Raw genomic sequence first — 25,278 nt, 5'->3', positions numbered from 1 at the left:
ATAATAAGAAGAAAAATCCTAATCATTTTAAGTGCTGTAAAGTGCATCGTGTCGCAGTAATAAAGCGTGCTGCGGCCGCGGCCTCTTCGGTCGGCGACTGTTTTCTGGATGCCGCACGCCGTTTCCCCTTCCTCTGTCTTTCTCTCTCTCATTCTCTCTCTCTCTTTCTTTCACCAGGTATTCCGCTATTCCTTCACTTTCTAATGACAGACACCTTAGGATTGCTGACGACTGGTGACTGAGGGGTAATGTGCCTTGTGATAAACAGACCGGCGTCCCGTCCAGTGCTGCCCTCTGCGACTCTGACAGGCTCTGGCGACACGGGACTCTCTGTGAGAAACGGGGAATTGGAACAAAAAATCAAAAATGTGGACCAGAAACTACCGTGAAAAGTGAAAACTGTAATTTGGACAGAAGAGCTCGCCATCTAAAAGTGTTTTAGACTGAGTAATGTAATACGAAGAAAACGCGTCCCGTATAAATTTAGTTTGTTTGTAAGAATTGTGGCGAGCGGCTGAAATGTCGGTGAGCCGTGCAGCAGCAGCCTAATTAATAGCCACTTTAATGATTGTGTATTTGATTAGAAAAGAATTCGTGAATATTTGATTAATGGTGGGTATGATGCAGGAATCGCGCAAAGTCGCTCCGTTTCAGGAACATCCGGTGACAACTTTTCAATCGAAATACTAAACGGAACTTTAAATGGATGGCACGTTACTGGGCCATGTAGTTCGTTTACTTCATTCTGGAAGGCTTCTTTACTTATGAAACCATCTCCTGGGCTTTGAATGATTATGTGGACGAAACAGAAATCACCCTAACAGGAAACGACGGACCAAGAAATGCTGAACTGAGCCTGAGTTAGAAATGCGACAGGAGTCCCCTAAAAATCAGGAACCCGGACAGCTCACAAATCTCTTGAGTATCCATTCATGGACCCTGCTACCAACGAAAACAAACACATTGACAGAGATTAATCAGTTAATGAACCTTCATGTGGAAGATTCGTATGGCATCCCTCTGAAGGGCCGCATTGGCACCTTTGTTTTTGAAAGTGCGCGACTGTCGTAAACTACACGCGAACTAATTCTGAAATAAATAAAGCAAATGTCAGATGTAATCATTTAGCGGATAACTGTAAGCGATGAAAAGTTTTTTTGTTTGAGGTGTAAATAAACAACAGCTAACCACTAACGCAGATGTGTGTGTGTGTGTGTGCTGCTGCAATTAGTACATTCATGAAACCGACAGCTTGAAGTCAGAGTTGTCACTAATGTGCTTTAAAAGGCAGGCACCCTTTCACAAAATCTTACACAATAAGTTCTCTGCAGAGCCCTACGAGGTTCATTATAATATTTTCATAACGAACACGAACCAATGAGGAGAAAAAAAACAAAAACTGAGCACAGCCCTTCACAATCAGCCGCCATTTGCATGGAAACCTGAAGGTTTAGTGTGACCGGAGCGGCACGGCGGCGACGTAAAAAAAAAAGAAGGAAAACACTTAAAGGTAATATTTGACTAACCTTTGAAAATCCAGAGGGATCCAACCTCCTAGGACCCAATCAACTGTAAGGTGCTCGCTAGTTTAATAATAATTGAAAGAAAAATCAATTTCGTCTTTGCTGAACGGGTCAAAACGTATAAACTTTGAGTACATTTCCAACTTTTCAATTATTGCATTGAATTACACATTTAAACAAAAATCTCTCACGTCATGGTTAAAACACCTGGGTGGTGCAATTAAGTGCTCAACACATCGGCAGTGTTTTCAGTTACTCTGTTATCTTTGACTTATAAACACACACACACACACACACACACACACACACACACACACACACACAGGCAGTGTGACCTAGTGCTTAAGGTCTGGATTTCAAGCACTTAGGTTGTAAAGGTTCATATCCTTTACTAATGACACTGTGTGCCCCTGAGCATGGCACCTCACCTGCCTGGGCACCAACTGAGGAAAATAAAGCAAATGTAAGCAGTTCTCAAAATCTCAAATCTAAAACCATCAGATAAATAGTATATACGCACACACAAACAAGATTCCATATTTATATAGCAGATAGATAGATAGATAGATAGATAGATAGATAGATAGATGTGAAAGGCACTATATAATAGATAGATAGATAGATAGATAGATAGATAGATAGATAGATAGATAGATAGATAGATAGATAGATGTGAAAGGCACTATATGATAGATAGATAGATAGATAGATAGATAGATAGATAGATAGATAGATAGATAGATAGATGTGAAAGGCACTATATGATAGATAGATAGATAGATAGATAGATAGATAGATAGATAGATAGATAGATAGATAGATAGATAGATAGATGTGAAAGGCACTATATGATAGATAGATAGATAGATAGATAGATAGATAGATAGATAGATAGATAGATAGATAGATAGATAGATAGATAGATAGATAGATAGAAGTCATGCTAGCACCTGAAATGATGGTCATGTCTCACATTATCTCTGATTACAAAGTTCTGGAGCTGATCAATCCATCAATCCATCTTCACACACACACACACAGACACTTTTAAACCCACCACTTCTTAAAAGGATGATCTCTAACAGGACACTTGGGTTGTGCTCTTCCTTATTGAATTATTTCTTGACGGAGGACCAGGTCAGCTGGGCTTTGAGAAGGTTCGTCATATTCAGACAGAGCAGAATATTCAATGGCAGGATATCAGTAGATCATCAAATCCTGGACTTTGCCTCTGTTATTGTATGCAGCAGGAGTTCCTTCAAAGCCACGAGTGCAATGGCATTTCACAAATATTTTACCATCCAGTCACAGTTGTTTAGGAGGTCTGCTGTTGAAGTAAACAGGTCATGTTTCTGTTTGGAACCTTCATGTTGATAGTTGTTTTAAGAGCCAAATAAGGTCCTGTTTTGCATTGTTCTGAAGAATCACTTTGGCACCTTCTACCAATTTTTTGACACCCATTGCCTGCCCAACCTACCTGGAAGGGGAGTCAGTTAGTCGTGTTTTAAACTGCTTTGTCCTGAACAGGGGCACAGGGGGTGCTGGAGCCTAAACACCTACCATAGGGTGCATGTCAGGAACAAACCCTAGGCAGGGTGCCAGTCCATCACAGGGCAAACACAGGTCCATCTTAACGGCATCATAGGCCCCCAGAGTAAAGTATTGTGCTGGGGCCCCTGTTTTGATAGCAAAACAAAAACATACACAGGCGTCAGAAACATTGTGGGCCCCTCTGCTCCTGACCAGTCCCCGTATGGTAACACAGAACACACACACAAACCACAAAACCAGGTCAGTTTAGTAGAGCCAATCCACCAAGCTTGCATGTCTTTAGATTGTGGGAGGAAACCATAGCACCCAAAGGAAACCCACAGAGACACAGGGAGACCATGCAGACTCCATGCAGAGAGTACCCAAGACACAAACCGTAGTCTCCTTAACTGCAAGGCAGCAGCGTTAACACTGCACCACCATGCTGCCCCCTGGAAAGGAGTCCCCCTCTGAATTGCCTTTCCTAAAATTTCTTCCATTTTACTTTTTTGGTGGTGGTGGTGGGGTTCTTGTGTTCTTAGACAATCAAGACTGGGGGTGGGGGGAGGGTCTCAAGAAACATGGCCTATTGAAGATCATTGACACATTCTTTGTGTAATTTTGGGGTGTATAAAAATTAATTGTTGGTGCTGGTGATGGTTTCTTATCAATATTCATGTCCTGTTGTGCTCCTTGAGCCATTCCTTGTGTGATTTTGGACTACAAGAGAAATGCATTGTGGTTGTTGTAGTTGTTGTTGTCTTTAAAAGGACATTTTATAACATGTTTCACATATACAGTCACACAATGTATTGATATATGTGTTTCTTTGTCTCTCTCTATCTGTAAAGACAGATAGTCCGATGGCTAAGGTGTCAAAGGATAGTCACGAATTTCAAGAACTAAATGATAGAAAGATAGATAATATATATTAAAGATAGATAGATTGATAATAATTAGATAGTATTTTATCTATTTATTATCTATCTATATCTATTAGTGCCTTTCACATCTATCCATCTTTAATATATTGCCTTTCATATCTATTTTTCTATCCATCCATCCATTTTCCAACCCACTGAATCTGAGGACAGGGTCACAGGGGTCTGCTGGAGCCAATCCCAGCCAACACGGGGCACAAGGCAGGAACCAATCCCGGGCAGGGTGCCAACCCACGGCAGGACACACACAAACACACCCACACACACACCAAGCACACACTAGGGCCAATTTAGAATCGCCAATCCACCTAACCTGCATGTCTTTGGACTGTGGGAGGAAACTGGAGCGCCCGGAGGAAACCCACGCAGACACGGGGAGAACATGCAAACTCCACGCAGGGAGGACCTGGGAAATGAACCCAGGTCCCCCAACTGCGAGGCAGCAGCGCTACCCACTGCACCACCATGCCGCCCGTTCTATCTATCTATCTATCTATCTATCTATCTATCTATCTATCTATCTATCTATCTATCTATCTATCTATCTATCTATCTATCTATCTATCTATCTATCATATAGTGCCTTTCACATCTATCTATCTATCTATCTATCTATCTATCTATCTATCTATCTATCTATCTATCTATCTATCTATCTATCTATTATATAGTGCCCTTTATTTCTATCTTCTATCTATTGTGAAAGATGCACATATATCAATGTATTTAGCACGTTTGTATGTGAAATGCGCTACATTGTGCACTTTTAAGTGTAAAAGTGCCAACATGGTTCTTCACAGCAGTGCCACAAAGGAACCAGTTTTGTTTCTTAAAAGAACAATCCATATGAAGGTTCCATAAAGAGTCTTAATGTTTTTAGCTCAATAACGGGTCACCTAAATAACTAGCAATGGATGGTAACAGATTAGTGAAATGCCAATAGGTTTCTGATTCTTCATGGACTTTTGCTACCTACAATACCATAGGCGTAGTTCAGGTTTTCTTTATCCATCCCCATCCTTTAGCTGGCCTGCTGAACAAGGGACTCTTGTTTTGTTCCCCACATCAGGAACTTCTTCAAACCTAAACCACCAATTTCACCAGCAAAGAGCCCTTCCCAGAATTAAATGGTTCTTTGTGAAGCAATGGAGCTACAAGGAACCTCATGACCCAGTAGTGTGTCATTTTACAAGCAGTGATGTTCAGTGTGTGTTCATCTATGTATCAAAGCAAGTGTGTGTATACTGTATATAGCTAGCTAGCTAGACAGAAAGATATATGGATGAGCCCCAGATAGTCATATTCCTGATATTTCTTTCTTTCTTTCTTTCTTTCTTTCTTTCTTTCTTTCTTTCTTTCTTTCTTTCTTTCTTTCTTTCTTTTTAAACGTGTATATCTTGGATTTGTTGTGCATTCTCTCTCTTTCTCTTTCTCTCTCTGTCTCCCTGTCTCTCTCTTTTCGGAGATTTGTATATAAAAAGTGCAGTTTTATTGATGGAGCGTGAAGTCGTTTGTTAAATGCTCACATCATTTGCAAGGTCTAAGGTTTGATAAAAAGAGACAGCACTCTAAAAAGGCCTGATTGAAATGGCGTGTGCCGAGCTGATGGGAGCCAGCGAGGGACAAAGCCCTGAGAATCCATGGCCACTCGAGCAATTATTCCTCCACGCTGAATTTGGATTAGTGCAATGGAAAGAAGCATATGTTTTGCCCGGGGCGACACTCCCCCCGGCTGGGTTTAGAGAATGAGAGGAGAAAAAGAGACTGAACCCGGAATATAAACTATATTAAGCGAGAGGGAAAACATTAACAGAAAGGGGAAGTACAATTAACAACTTAAAAGCGGAGACATTAATAACATTTAAGAGGGGGGGAAAAATCTCGAGCAGGTGAACAGGCAGCAAAAAAATGTAAACGGACTGCAGAAATGGGTTTCTTCTGCGTTTGTGACATTTAGACCTGACTGCCTTGAAGATACGAAATCCTTTGTGGGGTTTCCTTTAAAGAATATCGCCGAGTCTCGCCGTCCTGAAGTTAAGTGTAATAAAAAATGAACCAACTTGCGAGACGCCCCTCTAACTATGTCAGCGTTCAGCTCTAAAGAGGCGAAGAGTACAATCGCTGCGAATTTTTTCGCTTAATCACAAGATGACGTCGATATTCTTTCGTAGCTCCCACGTTTTATTTCTTTCTTTCTTTTTATAACTGTAAAATACTGCCCTGGAACGAGCGCAGTTTTGCCGCTTCCGAAGAGCCCAGCTTACTGATGCTGATGCAGACCCGTTCCCACCTGAGAAATGACGCTTTGTTATACAAACCACCGCCGCCCCGAAACACAAACGGCGCTCTTTAAACGAAGGGAGTTGTGGCGGTGACGTTTGAGAAGTTGCCGTCACTTTCACCTGTTCCTGACTTGTTCCGAAGCTACAGCTGATTTGGTGGACTGTCATTAAATATTCGTTATTAAATCCGTGTTCCGTGTAACGACCCCCGTTCGCTCGTTTCGGTGAATCCTGCGTGTTTTTCTTGCAGGCCATGCTGGTGTTGAGTCGTCTGCAGGCACCGCGCTTTTAAAGCGACTGGTGAATTTGACCACGGAATTACAAACGTATACTTTTGCCTGCATTTGGTTGATTTAAGTATAGCCACTTAGGTTAAAAAAATACCAGGTAAAGAAGACACATACTAATCAATTATTTGCAGCCGCGGAATAATCCATTTGTAAAGAAATAAAAGAAGAGCTGCTTAATAAATGATCTGAATGTTCTAAAAAGACAGGCAGCGCTTGACTCTCCTGCGCCTCAGGTAACGAACGGGCTGATTTGATGACGCCGATGACCTTTCCGCGACTTACACTTCATGTCCGAGAGGAACGACGAGGTCAGTCAAGAAGCAAAAGTCCAGTGGAGGGGCGGCTGTCCTGATAATTAAACACTAATGTCTGATCAGCTCACACGCATGCACGGAGCAAATCGTACATTTTAGCTGGCACTTTTTAAATGTGATTGAACTGGAATCATTTCGGGCGAGCGCAGAGGTTTTGATTATTCTTTAGCTAAATATGAAAGGTCACGAAACAGCGAGCTCTTAATGCGGAAATTGTGCGAGACACGGACACGACAAAATGTCATTAACCAAATGGTGGCGAAAGAAAGTCCTCCGAGGTCTCCGAGTGCGAAACACACGCGCGGCCAACGCCGAAGTTACCGGACCGAGGATCGGGCACCTGACACCGACACCGAGAGGTCCAGCTGCTCGTGGACCTCTGAGAAGAAGACGAAGAAGAAGAAAAAATAAGACAGAGAACTTCACGAAGGAAGCCAAGTGGAGCGCCCAACTTTCAAGATTTCATTGCCGCCGGTTCTTAACGTTGGCGTGTTTGTGTGAAGGACCTCCATGAGACAAAGACGATTTGACCTGACACGCGTGCTTGCGAAATTCACAGATAATACGTGACAAATATTAAGCATCGCGGTCGAGTTCAGCCGCGCGGGGAGACGCGACCTACCCTGGTGGTATCGTCCGAAAGGCAGGAATCGACATTTATAAAGTGCCAATATTTGGGAGAGGAAAAGTTATAAATAAAGCACAATTCTGAGGGAGCTTGCTTTCTTTCTTTCTTTCTTTCTTTCTTTCTTTCTTTCTTTCTTTCTTTCTTTCTTTCTTTCTATCTGTCTTTCTTTCTTTCTTTCTAGGTGCTGAAAACTGTATACTGCAATACATCATCGGGGCAGCGGTTTAAAATGAAGGAATTGTGCGTGTATGTATATATATATATATATATATATATATATATATATATATATATATATATATATATATATATATATATATATATATATACAGAGAGAGAGAGAGAGACACAGAGAGAGTATGATAATATATATATATATATATATATATATATATATATATATATATATATATATATATATATATATATATATATATATATGTGTGTATGTGTGTGTGTGTGTGTGTGGGTGTATGTATAGAGAGAGAGGTTACATATTTTATTATTATTATTATTATTATTATTATTATTGTTATTATTATTATTATTATTGTTTAGCAGTCGCCTTTATCCAAGTATCCAAAGTTAAAATGCAAACAAGAATGATTAGAAGATGGAAGCATCAATAGCATATAGAAATATATAGATAGGTAAATAGATAAATAGGTATAGGTATAGGTATATATATATATATATATATATATATATATATATATATATATATATATATATATATATATATATATATATATAAAACAGATAGATAGAATAGGAAAGGCCCTATATATAATAGATAAAAAGCTAGATTATTACAAGGCATTAATTGTCCTTCGTATACTGTACACCTCAACCAAATAGGCTTTTCATCTCTTACAGTTATCCGCTAAATAATCACCTCAGCCGTTTGCTTTATTCGTTTCAAATTTACTTGACGTTTGGTTTTCGGCAGGCCAGTTCACCACATGCACTTTCAAAAACAAAGGTGCCAAAGTGAATTTTCATATTGATGCCAGAGTAGAATCCGATTTGGTACCAAAAAGACCCATTCACATTAAGTTTCAACAAAGGAAACCTTTATTTAGATGCGTAGCGCAGGTACCATAAATAGCCATCAATAGTGAACTCCAAATGGCTTCCTATGTTTTAAAAGGGCTCTTGGTGCACACAATAACTTCAACTGTGTTCGGGTTTTCTTGATTTGTTCGTATCCTGCTATAGGTCGTCTACAGTACATCAACGATTTCTGCTTTGTTCACCTATATATTAGGAACCTTTTAAAAGCTCAACGAACCAAAACTTCGTATGGAAAGAACAGTTCCCAGATTTAAATGGTTCTTTGTCAAGCAACCACACAAACCAGTAAAAGTGCCAATAAGGAACCATTTGTTTTCCACAGTGTGTTATATCATCATGTAAAAGTGCTTTCCCTGGTGAGGGGCGAGGTATATATAAACTTAAATAAATATATATAACTAATTACAAAAATGTTTATTCAGGTATTTAGCTCGACAGAGAATTTCTGTCTCTTAGGATTACCTGTAGTCTTTCTATCGTTGTTTTGTAATGAAATACGATTTTTAACCTGGTTTATTCTCCAACGACTCATAAGTCTCGTCGTTTCCAACAGTCCGTGGATCTGCAGAGGACGAGGCTTCCAGAGCCGTTTAAATCCGCCATTAGCCTGAAGGAGACTCGCATTAGCAGCTGACCGGACTTAAAACGCAAAACTCACAAACTTGTGAAAGAAACGCTTGGGTCCTGTAGAAATGTCAAGTCGGCGCTGTATCTTTTCAGTCTCACCAAGTGTTAACAATGAATCGTCTTTTTTAAAAAAAAAATTAAAAATATAGAAGTGACAAACACATTTATGAAGAAATGAAGAACCCTTCTAGTTGGCTAAAGTGCGGCCTGGGCTGCTCGGTGTGAGGACTGCGTTCGGGTTAACAGTGACACGGTGATTACACCTTTAGTTTGTGAAGTATTACAAATAATAAAAATAGTCCTGGCTTTTACAGTTGGGGCAGGTTTGAGGAGATGGTTAGGACAATATTATTATTACTATCATTATAATTAATGGTATTAACAGCAATATCAACAATAATATGAATAATAGTCCTCATCATCATCATCCTATTCTTTTTATTATTAGATAGATAGATAGATAGATAGATAGATAGATAGATAGATAGATAGATAGATAGATAGATAGATACTTTATTAATCCCAAGGGGAAATATGATTATATATTATGATCAATAATGCTACTAATGCGCCATTCTCTTTCTCTTTCTCTTTCTCGTTTACTTTCTCTGTGAACTTTTTTTTATTTAGTCCAGGCTTTCTCGGAGATGCTGCTCATTCCGTCTCTTTCCTTTCTTCCTTCTCCACGGATCCCGACTTTTAAACTCTGACTTGACCCTCTTTAGTTTCGAGCACTGATATAAAACAAGGCATCCCTTTGGGGGAAAAAGGGCACTGAGCTCTTAACTAATAAACGATTTAGCATTAAATCTTTAAGGGAGATGAAGCAGATGTCGGCTATTCGCGGTGCTCTAACTTGATTATACTTTGGACACGTTAAGCAACCATCAGTGATTGATAATGACAATAATGAAGCGCCTCCCCCCTTTTTTTTTTTTTTTTTTTTTTGCTTGGCGATATTTAGAGAGGATAACAAAGGACAGGTTTGAAGACGTTTGATTTAATTTCGTTATTTCACGTTACCTGCATTGTTCCGATGTATTTTCGCTTTAAGGATTTTACTCAATTAAGACATTGGTGGCTCGAGCGTTTTTTTTTTTTTTTTTTTTGCATAACGTTTACCGGCAGGTTTATAATTAATTAGAACATTAAGAAAATGACAAGGACGGGCCATTCAGATCAACAAATCTCACCAGTCCCATCTACTTAATTCATTCGAAATGACAAAACAGAAATATAAATAAAACGGAAATATAAATAATCAGTTAAATGATTGGGGAGAGGACGTAGCAATGCCAATTATGTGATTCTTAAACGGAATTCTCCTTTCACGTCTCAGATTTTCTACCTAAACTGTTCCTTAATTTGGTTCCGACGTTCATTGTAAACTAAAAACGCTCCCTTTTGTATAGCACACCGTCCGTGTTATCTGTGTGAAGTCGTCAGTTCCAGCTATGACACTTCATTTTGTGACCAAACTGTGTTTTAGTGATTAGCCTAATCATTGTAACAAGGCCGCGCTTAATTGAATCGGCAGCGCCCGCAAACGGCGTACGTAATAAAGTTTGACGTTAAGGTGCCGCTCGTGGGCTTTGGATAAAGCGCTCCGTTCAGCTGGGCCCGAGTTAAATACCCTTCGGTTAATAGGAGGCTTGCAGCAACCGAATCGTTACGGCTCGGGGACCCGCAATACCGACGCACTGAAAGAAACACACACACACACACACACACACACACACACACACACACACACACACACACACCGAGTCGTAGTAAAACACGTTTACATTCCGCCTTTTCAAAACGTCCACTTCTGATCTGGGTGGAATCAAGTGTAATTGATTTATCTGAAACCAGGGGTTAAGGAGTGAATTAGTCGAGTACAACTGGGTATTTCAAGCCACTGGCTTCTCAAATGTCAGTTCCCTTCTATTTTAAATATTATTTCAGCTGCAGGGCATTACTATGGTAATAGTTGTTCCACCAGTTAAAGATCATATTATGTTAATATTTGAAATTTTGGGAAATCCGCATTTAAACGAAAACAACATCACTAACCCTAAAATGGTAACATTGCTCTGTTCTGTTCGGCTCTCTTCACTCTTTATGCTGAATTACACAATTTTGACGTTTTGGAAAAAAAAAAAAAAATACGTGTAACCTCGTTAGGGGTTTGCATACTAAGTTTTAAGAAAAAATGCACGCATAAATTATTTATCAACCAAGATTTTTATTTATTTTTTCTCAACAGCTTTTGACGCTTGCGAAGGGTCCAACCTGACTCGTTAATATCGTGTATTATTATAAAACGCGTTCCTTTTATCTCCCCTAGAATTAAAAGAACACAAAATAAAAATCTTTTGGGCGGAGAAATGAAAATTGTTAAGGTGATTACAGCCTAATTCTTCTTACAAATATGACTTTGTTTTGAAAAGATTGCATGTCGCAGTTGCCCTGAAATCCTCACAGGGATCCCACATTAATTAGCAAATTATTATTTTTGCACATTTTTTTTCCTTTCTTTTGTATTTGCGCTTTGACTTGTTTGCTGAAAAGATCGTTATTAAGCCGTATTTGCACTTGTAATGAAACCAGATTTAAAGTGTAACACATATCTGCAAATCCTAATATGAATGAATGGTATTTAATAAGATTGTTTTCCGTTAAAATGAGTATTTATGTTTTGCTATATAAAGAGCAGCCATGTATTGCTGTTTATGAATGCTATTGTGCCTGAGGTTAGGATCCCACACACAATCTGAGATGCAGCCAAGAAAAACAGCCCTGATAGACAATGCTTCACTTCACCTGCTACAACAGTGCACATTTCATTTATGCCAACAATATGTACAGTTAGGGTTCATTCACCTCATTATTTTAGAACAACCACTTTACAGTTAAGCAGTCTCTCTCTTTCATATAATAAATGACCATTCGCGAGAGAGCCTGGGCAGAAGACGCACGTGCCTGCTGGCTTATTTGAAATCTTTTTACTTATTTATTTTGGTCTTATCCATCAGCTTACTCTGCTTGAAAGAAAGTGACCGAGTGTGTAAATAAATACATAATAATAATATAATAATAATAATTCGTTTCACTAAAGTCACATGAAGGAAAAAGCACATTTATAAAATGGCTCAATGCAAGGCTTGAAATTAAACGAGGAAAATAAAATTAATTACTCCAAATTAAGATACAGCGATGGTAAGTAATGCTAACTGACTGAATGATTTTAAAAGATGACAATCTAATAATAATTTATTTGCTACACGTATTGGTTCAAAAAAGGGGGAAAAAATGTGACTTAAAAGAATAACCGTTTAAAAAATACTAAATGGCAGAGTTAAAGACATTTGCCAAGGCCAGTAAAATTACATTAATGCACTCTCGACTGGGAGCCGTGCGCATGCGCGATGCCTAGAGCAAACTGCATGTCGTGCGTATCGTGACATTCAATGGAGTCTCTCTCTCTCTCTCTCTCCTTCGGTATACATTAAATACATTCTCGTTACCAGAATAATTCATCTTTAACAAATACGAATAAAACAAGGAATTTTGCTACAAAATTTGCATATTTGTAAGGCGCACTTACTGACCTCTGAAGATTTACGGAAGCGCATCTTTTACTAAGCAGTTTGCTTTTCTTATTAATTTTCAGTAACAGCCATACATATAGTGCCTTTCGCATCCATTCTATCTATCTATCTATCTATCTATCTATCTATCTATCTATCTATCTATCTATCTATCTATCTATCTGAATTGGCCTCCCTCTCTATTTAACAGGACACGAGTGAAATTTCTACATGATTTTACCTAAGGGAGAGGGCCATTACCTGATCCCTTTTCATGATAAGGATTCTTTTAAATCTAAGCTCGGCACTTTGTTTCGTGGCGTCATTCCTCTCACTAAAAGCTCAGTGGAATATGTGAATGATCCCCTTCTCTGAACTCCAACTTGAAAGTAAGTTTTTATTATACTTGAGGGAAACAATGGGTTCAGCTGCTTATTGCAAGGAGCAATTGTCAAGGGAGAGTTAAACTCAATTACTGTAACCATACTGAATAAAAAATACTGCCAAGAACGAAAATACGCCCGGGTACAGACAGCCACTGAATTAAAAAAAATCGACATAAAGCGTATCAAATATTTATTTATCTGGGCAACAAAGGACTATGATACATTGACAGGCATGGGAACTATTGCCAGCACAGCTCTATACAATAACAGCTAAAACGACTTCCAATCTGGACATTGGACATACAGGATTATCAGATGGTCCCAAACGTAGTGAAGTCCTTTTTAAAACAAGAAATTAAAACTCCTAAACGTATTCTTAGTATTCTCCTGAAGACAATATCAGTTTATTGCTCTGATGTTCTCTGATGGGGGGAATAAAAAAACAAAACAAAAAAAACAATAGGTGAAAGTTATAATGCTTGGCAAACACACAGAAGGGTCCTTAGAAAAACGACAAAACATTTCAGATTATTATTTTTTTTTCAGGGTCTATCATTTTGCTCATTTCACTATGAAGGTTATGGAATCATCATCATCACCATCATCATCATCATCATTATTATTATTCTGCATAGAAATAAAACTCAAGTTGAATTTCTATTGAATTTGTTCACTTGCTTCAAGGTCGCCTCGACATGCTACAAGAGGGCTAAAATTATTTTATCCTAGAGAAAGACCCCCAAACCTTTTTTTTTTTTTTTTTTTTGATTTCTAATACCATAAAAACCACATGAAGAAGTAACCGAATATTTAAAACCCACTAAAACAGAAGGCAAACGAGATCACCAGATAAATAATAATAAAAAAAAAGGTTTCAACAGACGCACCATATTTACAATTCCCATTAAATTACACATAAATAAATATTTACATACAAGAACACTGATTCCCTTATATTAATAAACTCTGAACCGTGTTGAAAGAAAAGTTCAAGTTGGTTGCTTTACCTTGTAAGGGAAAAGTCTACAATTGAAGTCATGACATGGAACTCTTTCGACTTTTTGTTTTGTTTTGTTTTCAAGTTTATTCACAATACTGATAAAAATGCATCCTCTTTACCTTCTGCTTATATGACTACAATCTTTATGTGAGTTATATAATGGAGGCCGAAACTCAGTCTGAAAAGAATAAAAAACAACAAAAACAAAAAAAACAAAAAGAGCCATCAAAACTTCCGAGGCCGTTCGTGTTTCTCCTTTTTTGCGCTTTCGGGGCCTCCACGCTCGATTCTCTTTCTATCCTTCCAAGTGTGTCTTTATTTATTTATTGTTTCTTTAGAAAATGATCAGTCATATTATGTGGATCCATTCATTCCCTGGGACTCCAAAGACGGTGTAGAATAAAAAGAGTTCTGTAAAATCGTGAGCTGGGGAATCGGCGAGTCGTTTAGCTCAATATATATATTTATAGGTTCGTATTTCTATGTCAGTAAAAACGGGTCACTTTCTGTGTTTTTCGTCTTTATCTCCACTTTTGGTACTGTTGTCTGTATGACTGTTGGGGTTATTGTTGAGGTACATTTTGTCCATGGCTTTGATAGCCTCGGTCAGATAGTTCTGCAACGCCGTGACTGCTGCGCACATGGCGGGGGTCCCGAAGCCGTGAGAAATTAAGCTGAAATGGGTCAAACAACTTTGGATTCCAGGCTCCAAGATCGGCTGCGGCCGCGAATTTCCCAAAGGAGATCGATCCTGAGAAAGCAGGTCTGTGAATTCTTTGCAGATTTGTCTGAAAAGGTTAAGGAAAAAAGGACGTTAGGACTGCGGGAACAGGAACCGGGGGAGCTAATGAGATGACTATTCTGGGGACTGTCAAGCCCACCACTGAAAAGATCCTCTGGTAGACGACGTCAGACATGCATGCGGTGAACTTAAAAATAATGAGGTGCTAACGTGACTGAAAGACGTTTATACATAAAGTCAGCATCACAACATCATCATCAACAATAATAATAATCATCATCATCGTCATTTCATTTCTAGTTAATTTACTGAAACTCTCATTGCTGCCTTTGCTTAATCTATTCATTTCTACGCCGTAACAAAAAAAAAATTAACACCATCTAAACCGCACATCCGTATTAATTCAAATTACTTTTCACCTTTAATTTTACATTTTCAAAAAAAATGGCTCTTTTCTTAAAAAGAGACGTGTCTGAATATCAAAGTGTTGATGAATAATTAACATGGAAACGTACTTTTCGACGTGCTATAAACACGCTGGGCGCACATCTTGACTGTGCAAAGTGCTTTTCGTAACGACAGCAGGGTGACAAAATCTTCCACTTACTTTGTAGCCAACAGCATGTTCTTCCTTTGGACTTGTTCGTTGGGATCGCTGTGTTGACGGTTTACATACTCAGCCACCGCCTTGGCCGGGAATTCTGTTTCACAAACATAACCGAAATCTCGAGCAAGATGGACTGCTTCTCCTAGGAGGGGAACACAAGAAAGAAAATGTGTGGTGGTGGCAGCAGGGCCGCAAACTGCTAATCACAGCACATTTGCACTTTGACATAGTTCAGCTCATTTGCATAGCCAAACACAATCACGTAAGAAGTTACGCAAAACAACATTTCTCGGGGAAATGCGAACGGCTTCCTTCTTTTTAGTTATTACACTTAACAGCACGTGAATATATCATAAGGTGCCAGGGCTGCGCAAAAAGGTGGAAATGGCCTGCGCACCGAGAACATTCATTACAGTTAGACTCAGAAAATACTGTAAACCTTCTAAAAAGTGGGCCACTTCAGAGAATTATCGCTTGATAAAGAACTGTTTCATTCTGAGAAGGGTTCTTTGTATATGAAGTTGGCTCTTAACGCTTTGAAAAGGTTGCTAATATGTGGAAAAAAAAATCTTTATTATGTGGTAGGCAACGGAGCAGAGCACAACACACCAAGAAAACCTGAACTGGGCCTGCATGGTTGTATACAGCAAGAGTCTTTTAAAGTCAGGAAGCAAGTATATTTTATAAATCTGCTATTAATCAATCAATCAATCAATCAATCAATCAATCAATCAATCAATAAATAAAGATCTTTTCTGGACACTTCATGTGGATTTGTCTTTAATCCAAAAATGGTCCACCTATGGCACTGATCTGAAGAACCACCTTCATTTTAAGCATATAGATAGATAGATAGATAGATAGATAGATAGATAGATAGATAGATAGATAGATAGATAGATAGATAGATAGATAGATAGACAAGAAAGGCACTATATAATAGAAAGATAGATTAATATGAAAGGCATAAGATAGACAGATAGATAGATAGATAGATAGATAGATAGATAGATAGATAGATAGATAGATAGATAGATAGATAGATAGATAGATAGATAGATAAGAAAGGCACTATATAATAGATAGATAGATAGATAGATAGATAGATAGATAGATAGATAGACAAGAAAGGCACTATATAATAGAAAGATAGATTAATATGAAAGGCATAAGATAGATAGATAGATAGATAGATAGATAGATAGATAGATAGATAGATAGATAGATAGATAGATAAGAAAGGCACTATATAATAGATAGATAGATAGATAGATAGATAGATAGATAGATAGATAGATAGATAGATAGATAGATAGATAGATAAGAAAGGCACTATATAATAGATAGATAGATAGATAGATAGATAGATAGATAGATAGATAGATAGATAGATAGATAGATAGATAGATAGATAGATAGATATGAAACACAGTTTATACATCGGACTTCAGACCCTGAGATTGTGGATTCAAATCTCACTACTGACACTGTGTGACCACGAGTTGGGCACTTCACCTGCCTGAGCTCCATTTGGAGACATACAATATGGCCAATTGTATCCTTAAACCATTACATCACTTTGGATAAAGGCATCAGCCAAATAACAAGTAATGATAGATATGAAAGGCACTATATAATGGATAGTAAGCTATAACAGGAAACTCTCTCTGATGAAGAAAAGCATCAGTCCATTGCTGTTTTGTAAATCTATAATCACGCATTTACAGTTGTTCAGGTGTCCTGTTATTGAGCTAAATAAATAAAGCTTCTTTTTGGAACCTTCATCTGGATGGTTCTTTTGGGAGGAAAAAAATGCTTCCTCCATGGCACTGCTCCGAGGAACCACTTTGGTATGTTTTACATATATATCTAAACACATCTGCGGTGATTTGGCACCCTGCCCTGGATTGGTTCCTGCCTTGTGTCCTGTGTTCGCTGGGATTGGCTCCAGCAGACCCCCGTGACCCTGTGTTCGGATTCAGCGGGTTGGAAAATGGAGAGATGGATGGATGGATCTAAACACATATCTGCTAAATACATTGGTATATGGATATCTTTCTCTATGGATAGATAGACAGACAGACAGACAGACAGACAGACAGACAGATAGATAGATAGATAGATAGATAGATAGATAGATAGATAGACAGATAGATAGATAGATAGATAGATAGATAGATAGATAGATAGATAGATAGATAGTAATAATTTTATTATAATAATAAAATTCATTTTATTTTTTGTATAGCGTTTTTCACTAAGTACTGTAGTAAATGGATTGGGAAGGCTCCTTTTACGAGATGGGAAAGGCAATTTATGTTGGCACAAATGTATTTTTCTGTATACAGTACATAGGTGGTTGGACAAGAAAGGCACTATATAATAGTTTGATATGAATCGCATTATATAATAGATATATAAATGATATGAAAGTCATTATATATTACATAGATAGATAGATGTGAAAGGCACTATATTACAAGGGGGAAATTTGGCTTTTAACAACACCACAATAATTTGAAAAATGCATTGATGTCAAACTCAGTAATAATCCCCGCATCAGCAGCGTTATTATTCTTAGTAGTAGTAGGACTGCATTTTATTATACTGAACCATTGAAAACTATTAATCCCCTTCTTATTAATAAATTAATGTATGCTAATATATATGTTTATTCTTTTTGATTTTCTTTATCGGGGAACTGCCGGCCCCTATCTGTGAATGCCGGTCTGTTTTTGTTGATTTTTCAAGTCTTTGGTTTTAATTTCCTGAACCAGTTGGGTTTTACTGCAGGGCTTCCTGCCATTAGCTGCCGCTCCGGAAGAACGCATGCGCCAATTAGTGCTTCAAAGCCCGAGCCCAGTAACTCGTTTCCATAAAATGGAGAGGATCATAAACAATAAAAGCACTCCACAAAATAACTGTCCCATCACAAAATAACCGAATACTTTTTTTTTTTTTAAAGAAAAAAAAAAAGGTCTAGGCCAGTAGAGCAATAAAGAAGAATGAATATTGTGCTTAACATTTACAGCGGGATGATTAACTGGCTCCGATGAATCAACTCACGTTTTCACCTTTAATGCCTCCTCACCAAATGCCACTGCAAGTGACAGAAGGCATTTACTCTCCGTGGGGTGTGGATTTACAGCATTATTTCCTCTCGTTTGCGTGTGTGTGCATTCAGGTTAATAGTTAAGAAGACGAATTTTACTGTGTTTAAAACTCAAAAACTTATAAGATACACTTTGCTTTGCCTCTTTAATGTAACAGTATTGTAATTTAAATTGCATTTGTTCTCGCTCGTGCTTCCTCAGCATCACTAATCCCGATGTTAGCTTGAACAGAATGAGACAGGCTGGCAGACTACTTGGTTATAAATAATTTTAAGTATATCTTGCCTATGTAAAATGATTTGTTGTATAATCCGTCAGTTCCATCGCTTTTGTTTGAATGATACCTGAGACACTAAATAATAATCGGATAAGGGTAGCACAGCTTAAGCAATTTCGATATTTAGCAAGGTGCAACTTACCTTCTACTAGTGACGTCAGAAGGGTAACGTTGGCAGCTTTTCGTCTTCCCGCTGGCAAATTTAAACCGATCTTGTCCAGTTTTTCTCGTAAGGATCTTCCACCGTTTTTCGATTTAGCCCTGAAAGTTCAACAGAAAACATTTTAAACGAGGAATCCTATTCTGAGAAAGGATTCTACTTTCAGAATTAATAACACATATAACATTAAGTAAAGTGTACCCTAGTGCTTAAGGCTTTGGACTGCAAACCCTGAAGCTGTGGGTTCAAGTCAAGCTACTAAGACCGTGTGTGACAAGGAGCAAGTCACGTCAACCTGCCAGTGCGCTTCAATTTAAAAAATAAAAAGCGACCAACTACATCTCAAATGTTAGTCACCTTGGATAAAAGATAACAAGTAATGATAGATATGAGAGGCAATATATAATGGATAGTGGATGGATAAGGCTTTCTTAAATTCATATAAGGCGCTCCAAAAAAATGCGATTAATTTGTCTTATATAATCTTAAAGAATTGTCTCAGAATAAACACCTTAACCTACTCTGTCACCGAAAAATGTATGTGTAATAATAATAATAATAATAAAATTATGCGGTGGGCTGGCGCCCTGCCGGGGGTTTGATTCCTGCCTTGTGCTCTGTGTTGGCTGGGATTGGCTCCAGCAGACCCCCGTGACCCTGTACTTAGGATATAGCGGGTTGGATAATGGATGGATGGATGGATTTCACAGTGAAAAAAAGATTTGCAAAAAAAATAATAATTATAATACATTTATTATATAGCTCCTTGGCTTTTACATGCAGGTGGCACAGGAGAGATTTGCAATAATAATAATAATAATAATAATAATGGAATTCTGAAAAATGTGTGCTTGTTAGATTTACTGGCACATCTAAATTGACTTGGTATGAGTCAAAATGGGAATTGAGTATGGATCTTTGTCTTGAGTTGGTTCTTTATTGGAAAATGGAGTGTAGATTATTATTAACAGTAATACTGCATGAGTCCTCTATGTCACCTGCATGCATTAGCATGGGAAAGGCGCTATATAGATACACATATTATTGTTTTTGTTGTTGGTGGTGGTGCTGGTATTGTTAATTTAACATATATGGCTTATTTTAACTGTGCTGGGCAAAGGCAGGAAACAGCCCTGGACAGGTCACCATTATTATTATTATTATTATTATTATTATTATTATTATTATTATTATTATTATTATTATTATTATAGGTGTTGTTGGTGGTGCTGGTAATGTTAACATTCACCAACATTATATAACTTAATTCAGGCAAGCAGGGGGCATGAACTTATTTCAGTAGCACTAATCAAAGCCAGAAAGCAGCTTTTGAGAGGAAACTATTATTATTAGTATTATTATTATTATTATTATTATTGTTGTTGTTTGTTTGTTTGTTTATTTGTATATTTAAAATGATATCGTCCAACTCAGCCCCAGAAAGCAAGTCCTACTGCAGCCCACCATGCAGCACCTCGAACGAGTCTTACCTTCTGAGCACTCCACCCAGCAGAGACGCGTTGAGGCACTCAGGCGGCGAGAGGCGTCTCTGCACTTCCGCCACGGTGACCTTGTACTTTGATGTGGAGCTGAGCAGGGAGAGTCGACCCGGAACTGAACAGAACACCTCGTTTGGGTTTACCACGCCGCCGAAGAGCCCGTCTTTGTTGACCGGGACGGCGGACACTGCGCTGTTTTTGGACACTGACACGGGACCTGCGAAAGAGCACAAAAGAATTAGCCGATCGCTCGTTTTGGGTGTGTGGAAACAAAAGGGGGCGTGACTCTGGGGCGGCGGGAAGACGACTATACAGAGACGTGCGCAGCGCTATACAGTAACAGCATCAGCAGACGACACACTCCAACACAACACAACACAACATAACATAATACAGTCCAACCAACAATAAAATACAACGAAAGCAGACAGTGGCATTCAATCTCCAGGATCCCTTCTTTAACGCGTCCTACGTCTCCTGCAAGTGACAGCTCACATCCGTATTTCTGAACGATAAAAATCTGAGTGCGAATCTGCATTTCCACATCCGTCATGTGGCTTACATAATGCAATATTTGGCTACTTGTAACTTGAGCACTGATCCGTGTTTGTGAATGAGAAAAACGCGGAACATCTTTCTATTTGTCTGTATTATTTGGCAGATCCATTCAACACACACTGCTAGTCTGTGCATTTATGTCTTGGTGAGGATATACGAAGACAAAGGGACTGGCTCTGTGTGCAGCGTATATTATTACTCTATCTATCTATCTATCTATCTATCTATCTATCTATCTATCTATCTATCTATCTATCTATCTATCTATCTATCTATCTAAAAAATGATACAAAAATATACATGTATTAAATAATATATTAAAGGTTTCCTGAGAGCGGTGCCATAGGGGAAAAATCCTATGAAGGTGAAGGTTCCAAGAAGAACCTTTTTTTTATTTAGACCAATAACAGTTACTTAAATTGGGCCTGTATGTTTGTCTATCAGGTTTATGCTTTTTTTGCAGAGACGTTTACCGTAATTTCTGTTCTTCTCCTACATATGGTATTTATGCTGTTCACACCAATGTCCGATATCAACTAATCGATACGAACACATAATGTTTTACAAATAAAATGGTAGAAACCTGTATAATAATGCCATGTTAGGCACAGCAACATCGGCTTGTAACAAAGCTGAGCAGATCCGCTATACTTTGAAATCCTGCGTGCAGTGTTACTCAGTGATTGTGATGCAAAGTAATTATAATTTAAAAGTTAAACGCTATATGCGCTTGATTTAAGAGAGACACATTTCTTTTTTTTTTCCAAACCCTAATGAAATGCCAGCTTCATCTGCACTCAGCCCTGGCACATGGCATTATAAAAGGACAAATTATAAAAGAAAGAAAGAAAGAAAAAGAAAGAAAGAATAGAAATGAAAAAAGGCCACCTCAGTCCTAACAGACGAACAGCATGCAATCCTAACTAAGCATTCATTTTTAATGTTAAAGAACAATTCGTGTGACAGAAGCAGAAAGCACAATAAGTAACATTTTTGCAGATTGAAAAGTCCAACCCGTGACATGGGATGAATTTGTAATTATACACACACACGCACTCACTCACACACACACATAAAAAGAAAACCAGCAACACGGAAGTGTTTGGCGATAACACAACGCCTGTTAGCAAAGACACATACATGGTGTTATCACATACAATAATAATAATAATAATAATAATAATAATAATAATAATAATAATAATAATAATGGTATAGTAAAATATGGAGAAATTAAACATAATGCGTTTTAGAGTACTGAAACGTGCAATCTACCTTTATATATGTACAGTCTGTCATAGAATAATAATTCTGCACAATATGCATAAACTGAATATGATGTAGTTTAAAGTACGCTCGATAGGTGCTCTCTATGTATCTATCTATGTAGCTACAGTATGTGCTATATGGTGCCCTTTCATATCTATCTATCTATCTATCTATCTATCTATCTATCTATCTATCTATCTATCTATCTATCTATCTATCTATCTATCTATCTATCTATTAATTATTCGGCATTTTCAATTCAGACCTAGCAATATTGCTATTTTATGAATACGTCCTGGTGAGGATATCCTAAGACAAAGGGACTATCACTTTTGGATAGATCACTTGTGACATTAATAGCTCAGGGGAGGCTAATAGAGACAATAGGAGTTAAACGAACTCTTGAGATTACTAATATAAGAGCCAATTATCATGTCGACGTGGAAAGAGCATCTCTTAAGATTTATTCTCCGCACATTTAATTTGACTTGACAAAAGCTCCACGCGGGGGAAAAAATTAAACAATAAACTTGCTCGTGTACACAGGTTTGGTTTAAGAGTTGCAACATCGTTTCAACGTTTTGTTCTTCCTTCATCGAGAATGACACACTGCGCTGTTTTATTGCCATCCATAACAGGAGTTAAAAAGTGTCTGCTCGGTCCATTTAGACAAGAAAGGTGTCTTTTTGTTTCTTTCTTTTTCTTTCTCTCTCTGCCTTTCTCTCTGTGTGTCTCTCCTGCTTATAGGATAATCGGAAATTACACATCCAAAATAATGTCGTACGTTTGTTACACTGTAAAATGCTGTAACTAACCCTCGCAAGAACAATGCAGTCGTTACATTTTACTCCTGGTAAAGGGAGCTTGAAAAGAATGCGGAGCCTCCGTTTAAAATGCCTTCCCGTACTCGTCTTGCTCTTCTCCGGCCAGTACGTGTAAAGAATGCCGCAGAACATTCGAATCTTCCACATCTAAAGCCTTCCACTCGGCGTCCTCTAAACAGTTGATTTATTTCTTTGCTAAACATATTTTGTGTACCACATAACAGCGCGCCACTATTCTGGCGAAGCTCAAACAAATTCTGCTTTTGTTTGGCTGAATATTTATGCGCACATCTGTCTTTTCTAACGCTGCCTGGCTTGCCCGTATTTTGAGAGTTTAGGACTCGCAGAGAGCCTCATGGATCGCCTCCATCATGTAGAAACACGTTTGGTATTCCGAGGGAAATAACTTACCTTTCTTAATTACAGTTTGGTCTGGGATGTTAATGCCTTGATCGTCAACATGCTGCAACAGAATATAATTGAACAATGTTAATGGCAGAATTCATTTGAAGAACAACTGTCAGTGTATTTCAAGCTTTTAAAAAAAAGTTATTTGGGTGTGAATATTATTTAATAATTTTGGGAATGTAGTGTTCAATTTAAAAGAAATATCAAACGTCACACACTCTTTTAACAATTAGCGCTGGTGTTAGTTTGCTAATATTCAGATAACTTCACCGTTTTCCAGTGGTGAAGTGGAATAATAAAAAATCCACCAACACCCCCCCCCCCCCCCCACCCCCCGTTATGAAAAAAAAGAACAGAAACAATACGTCTCTGCGTTTGCTGCTATTTTAAACAATGGAAAAAGCACCGAAAACGGGACTCCTGCATACTTCTCAAAAAAAAAAAAAATAATAAAAACCCTCTGCGCCTTAAATTTATGTTCGTGCTAATTGTGACTGATCTCTATGATTCCTGGTGGATTGTGCTAACCTGCTCCAGTACAGCTTTTATTATACTCCATCCTCACATCTGTGACTTGCCTAAAGTGCTTTTCAAAGCGAACTTAATTAAAACAAGGAAAGGAATAGCAAAGCCACTGAGAAGCGTTTATGTTCAAAAGCGCTCAGCTACGGGGCGCAAGCAGCGCGGCTCTGGGTGGAAAATACAAGAAAAGCAAAGCATTTGTAAAGCTCACTCCAAACACCTAATATTTCATTAAAAATAAGCACAACGACTTTCTTTCTTTCTTTCTTTCTTTCTTTCTTTCTTTCTTTCTTTCTTTCTTTCTTTCTTTCTTTCTGATGATAATTCCAGCATTCCAAACGCCAGCGTGTTCAGATATCTTTCAACAGACTCGTTTTTAGTACAAACTCCTCAGTTATCGCAAAAAGGTCTGCTCGGGTTCAGCCACGGGTGTAAAAAGCACAAGATGCCAACAGAATCCTTAAGAAGTGTGCGTGCGTGTAAATGCGTGCGGACAGACGCGTCTGAATCCGTTTACATTATAGAAGTATACGTGAATTAAAGAGCCCCCCATTGTACACATTTATGTACCTGAGCGCTCGCATTATGGGCACTTTCTTTCTTATTTACATTCTTTTTATTTTTCTCTGTTTTGCTTTCCGTGACCGGGTTTTCTAAAGCCTTTCAACGCCGTTTTCAAACGGTCTTTCTGAAGAACGACGGCGCTTAGGCACAGATTTACATACAGAAAACAGTAACAGAAAATGCAAAAGCAGGCACTATTTGCATATTTGTATTTAGGGCTGTGACAAGTTAGTAAAAAAAAAACAAAAAAAAAAACATTTTTATCTTTGTAAGTTATAAAGACGGAAATTAAGGAAAGTTAAAATTAAACTAAGAATTTGTGTCCAGTTTCTTTATTTGATTAGGAAACCGGGCCATTCCTACAGACAGCAGTATCCAAATATATTTAGTCAAACAGCAATTTATTATTATAATTATTATTATTATTGTTGTTGCTGTTGTTATTCTTATTATTATTGTTACAGTAGTTTTAACAATTTGTTAAATATAACGGTTAATTATTATATAACAAACGAGCTCGGTCTCCCCTCCATTTTCAATTTTCTTACGTTCTTGTTATTATGTG

At 38.0% G+C, this 25,278-nt stretch overlaps 2 protein-coding genes across 5 annotated transcripts in view; one reads left to right on the top strand and one right to left on the bottom strand.

Moving 5' to 3' along the window:
- The window catches only part of tmem14ca (transmembrane protein 14Ca), a 1,114,298-nt gene that overhangs the window by 744,767 nt on the left and 344,253 nt on the right, over positions 1-25,278 (top strand). The gene's annotated exons all lie outside the window — the stretch shown is intronic.
- The window catches only part of tfap2a (transcription factor AP-2 alpha), a 20,717-nt gene continuing 8,782 nt past the window's right edge, over positions 13,344-25,278 (bottom strand). For all 4 annotated transcript variants that reach the window (XM_028790816.2, XM_028790818.2, XM_028790815.2 and 1 more), the window contains exons 3-7: positions 23,631-23,682; positions 20,560-20,785; positions 19,052-19,170; positions 15,520-15,661; positions 13,344-14,958 (exon numbers count right to left, since the gene is read on the bottom strand). In XM_028790816.2, the coding sequence (XP_028646649.1) occupies positions 14,670-14,958; positions 15,520-15,661; positions 19,052-19,170; positions 20,560-20,785; positions 23,631-23,682 (828 nt within the window). In that variant the 3' untranslated portion in view covers positions 13,344-14,669. The remainder of the gene's footprint in view (positions 14,959-15,519; positions 15,662-19,051; positions 19,171-20,559; positions 20,786-23,630; positions 23,683-25,278) is intronic.

Source organism: Erpetoichthys calabaricus, chromosome 6 (genome assembly GCF_900747795.2).
Source record: "Erpetoichthys calabaricus chromosome 6, fErpCal1.3, whole genome shotgun sequence".
Lineage (NCBI taxonomy): Eukaryota > Metazoa > Chordata > Cladistia > Polypteriformes > Polypteridae > Erpetoichthys > Erpetoichthys calabaricus.
The sequence above is the reverse complement of the archived record's forward strand: the minus strand, read 5'-3'. Positions and strand labels throughout refer to the sequence as shown.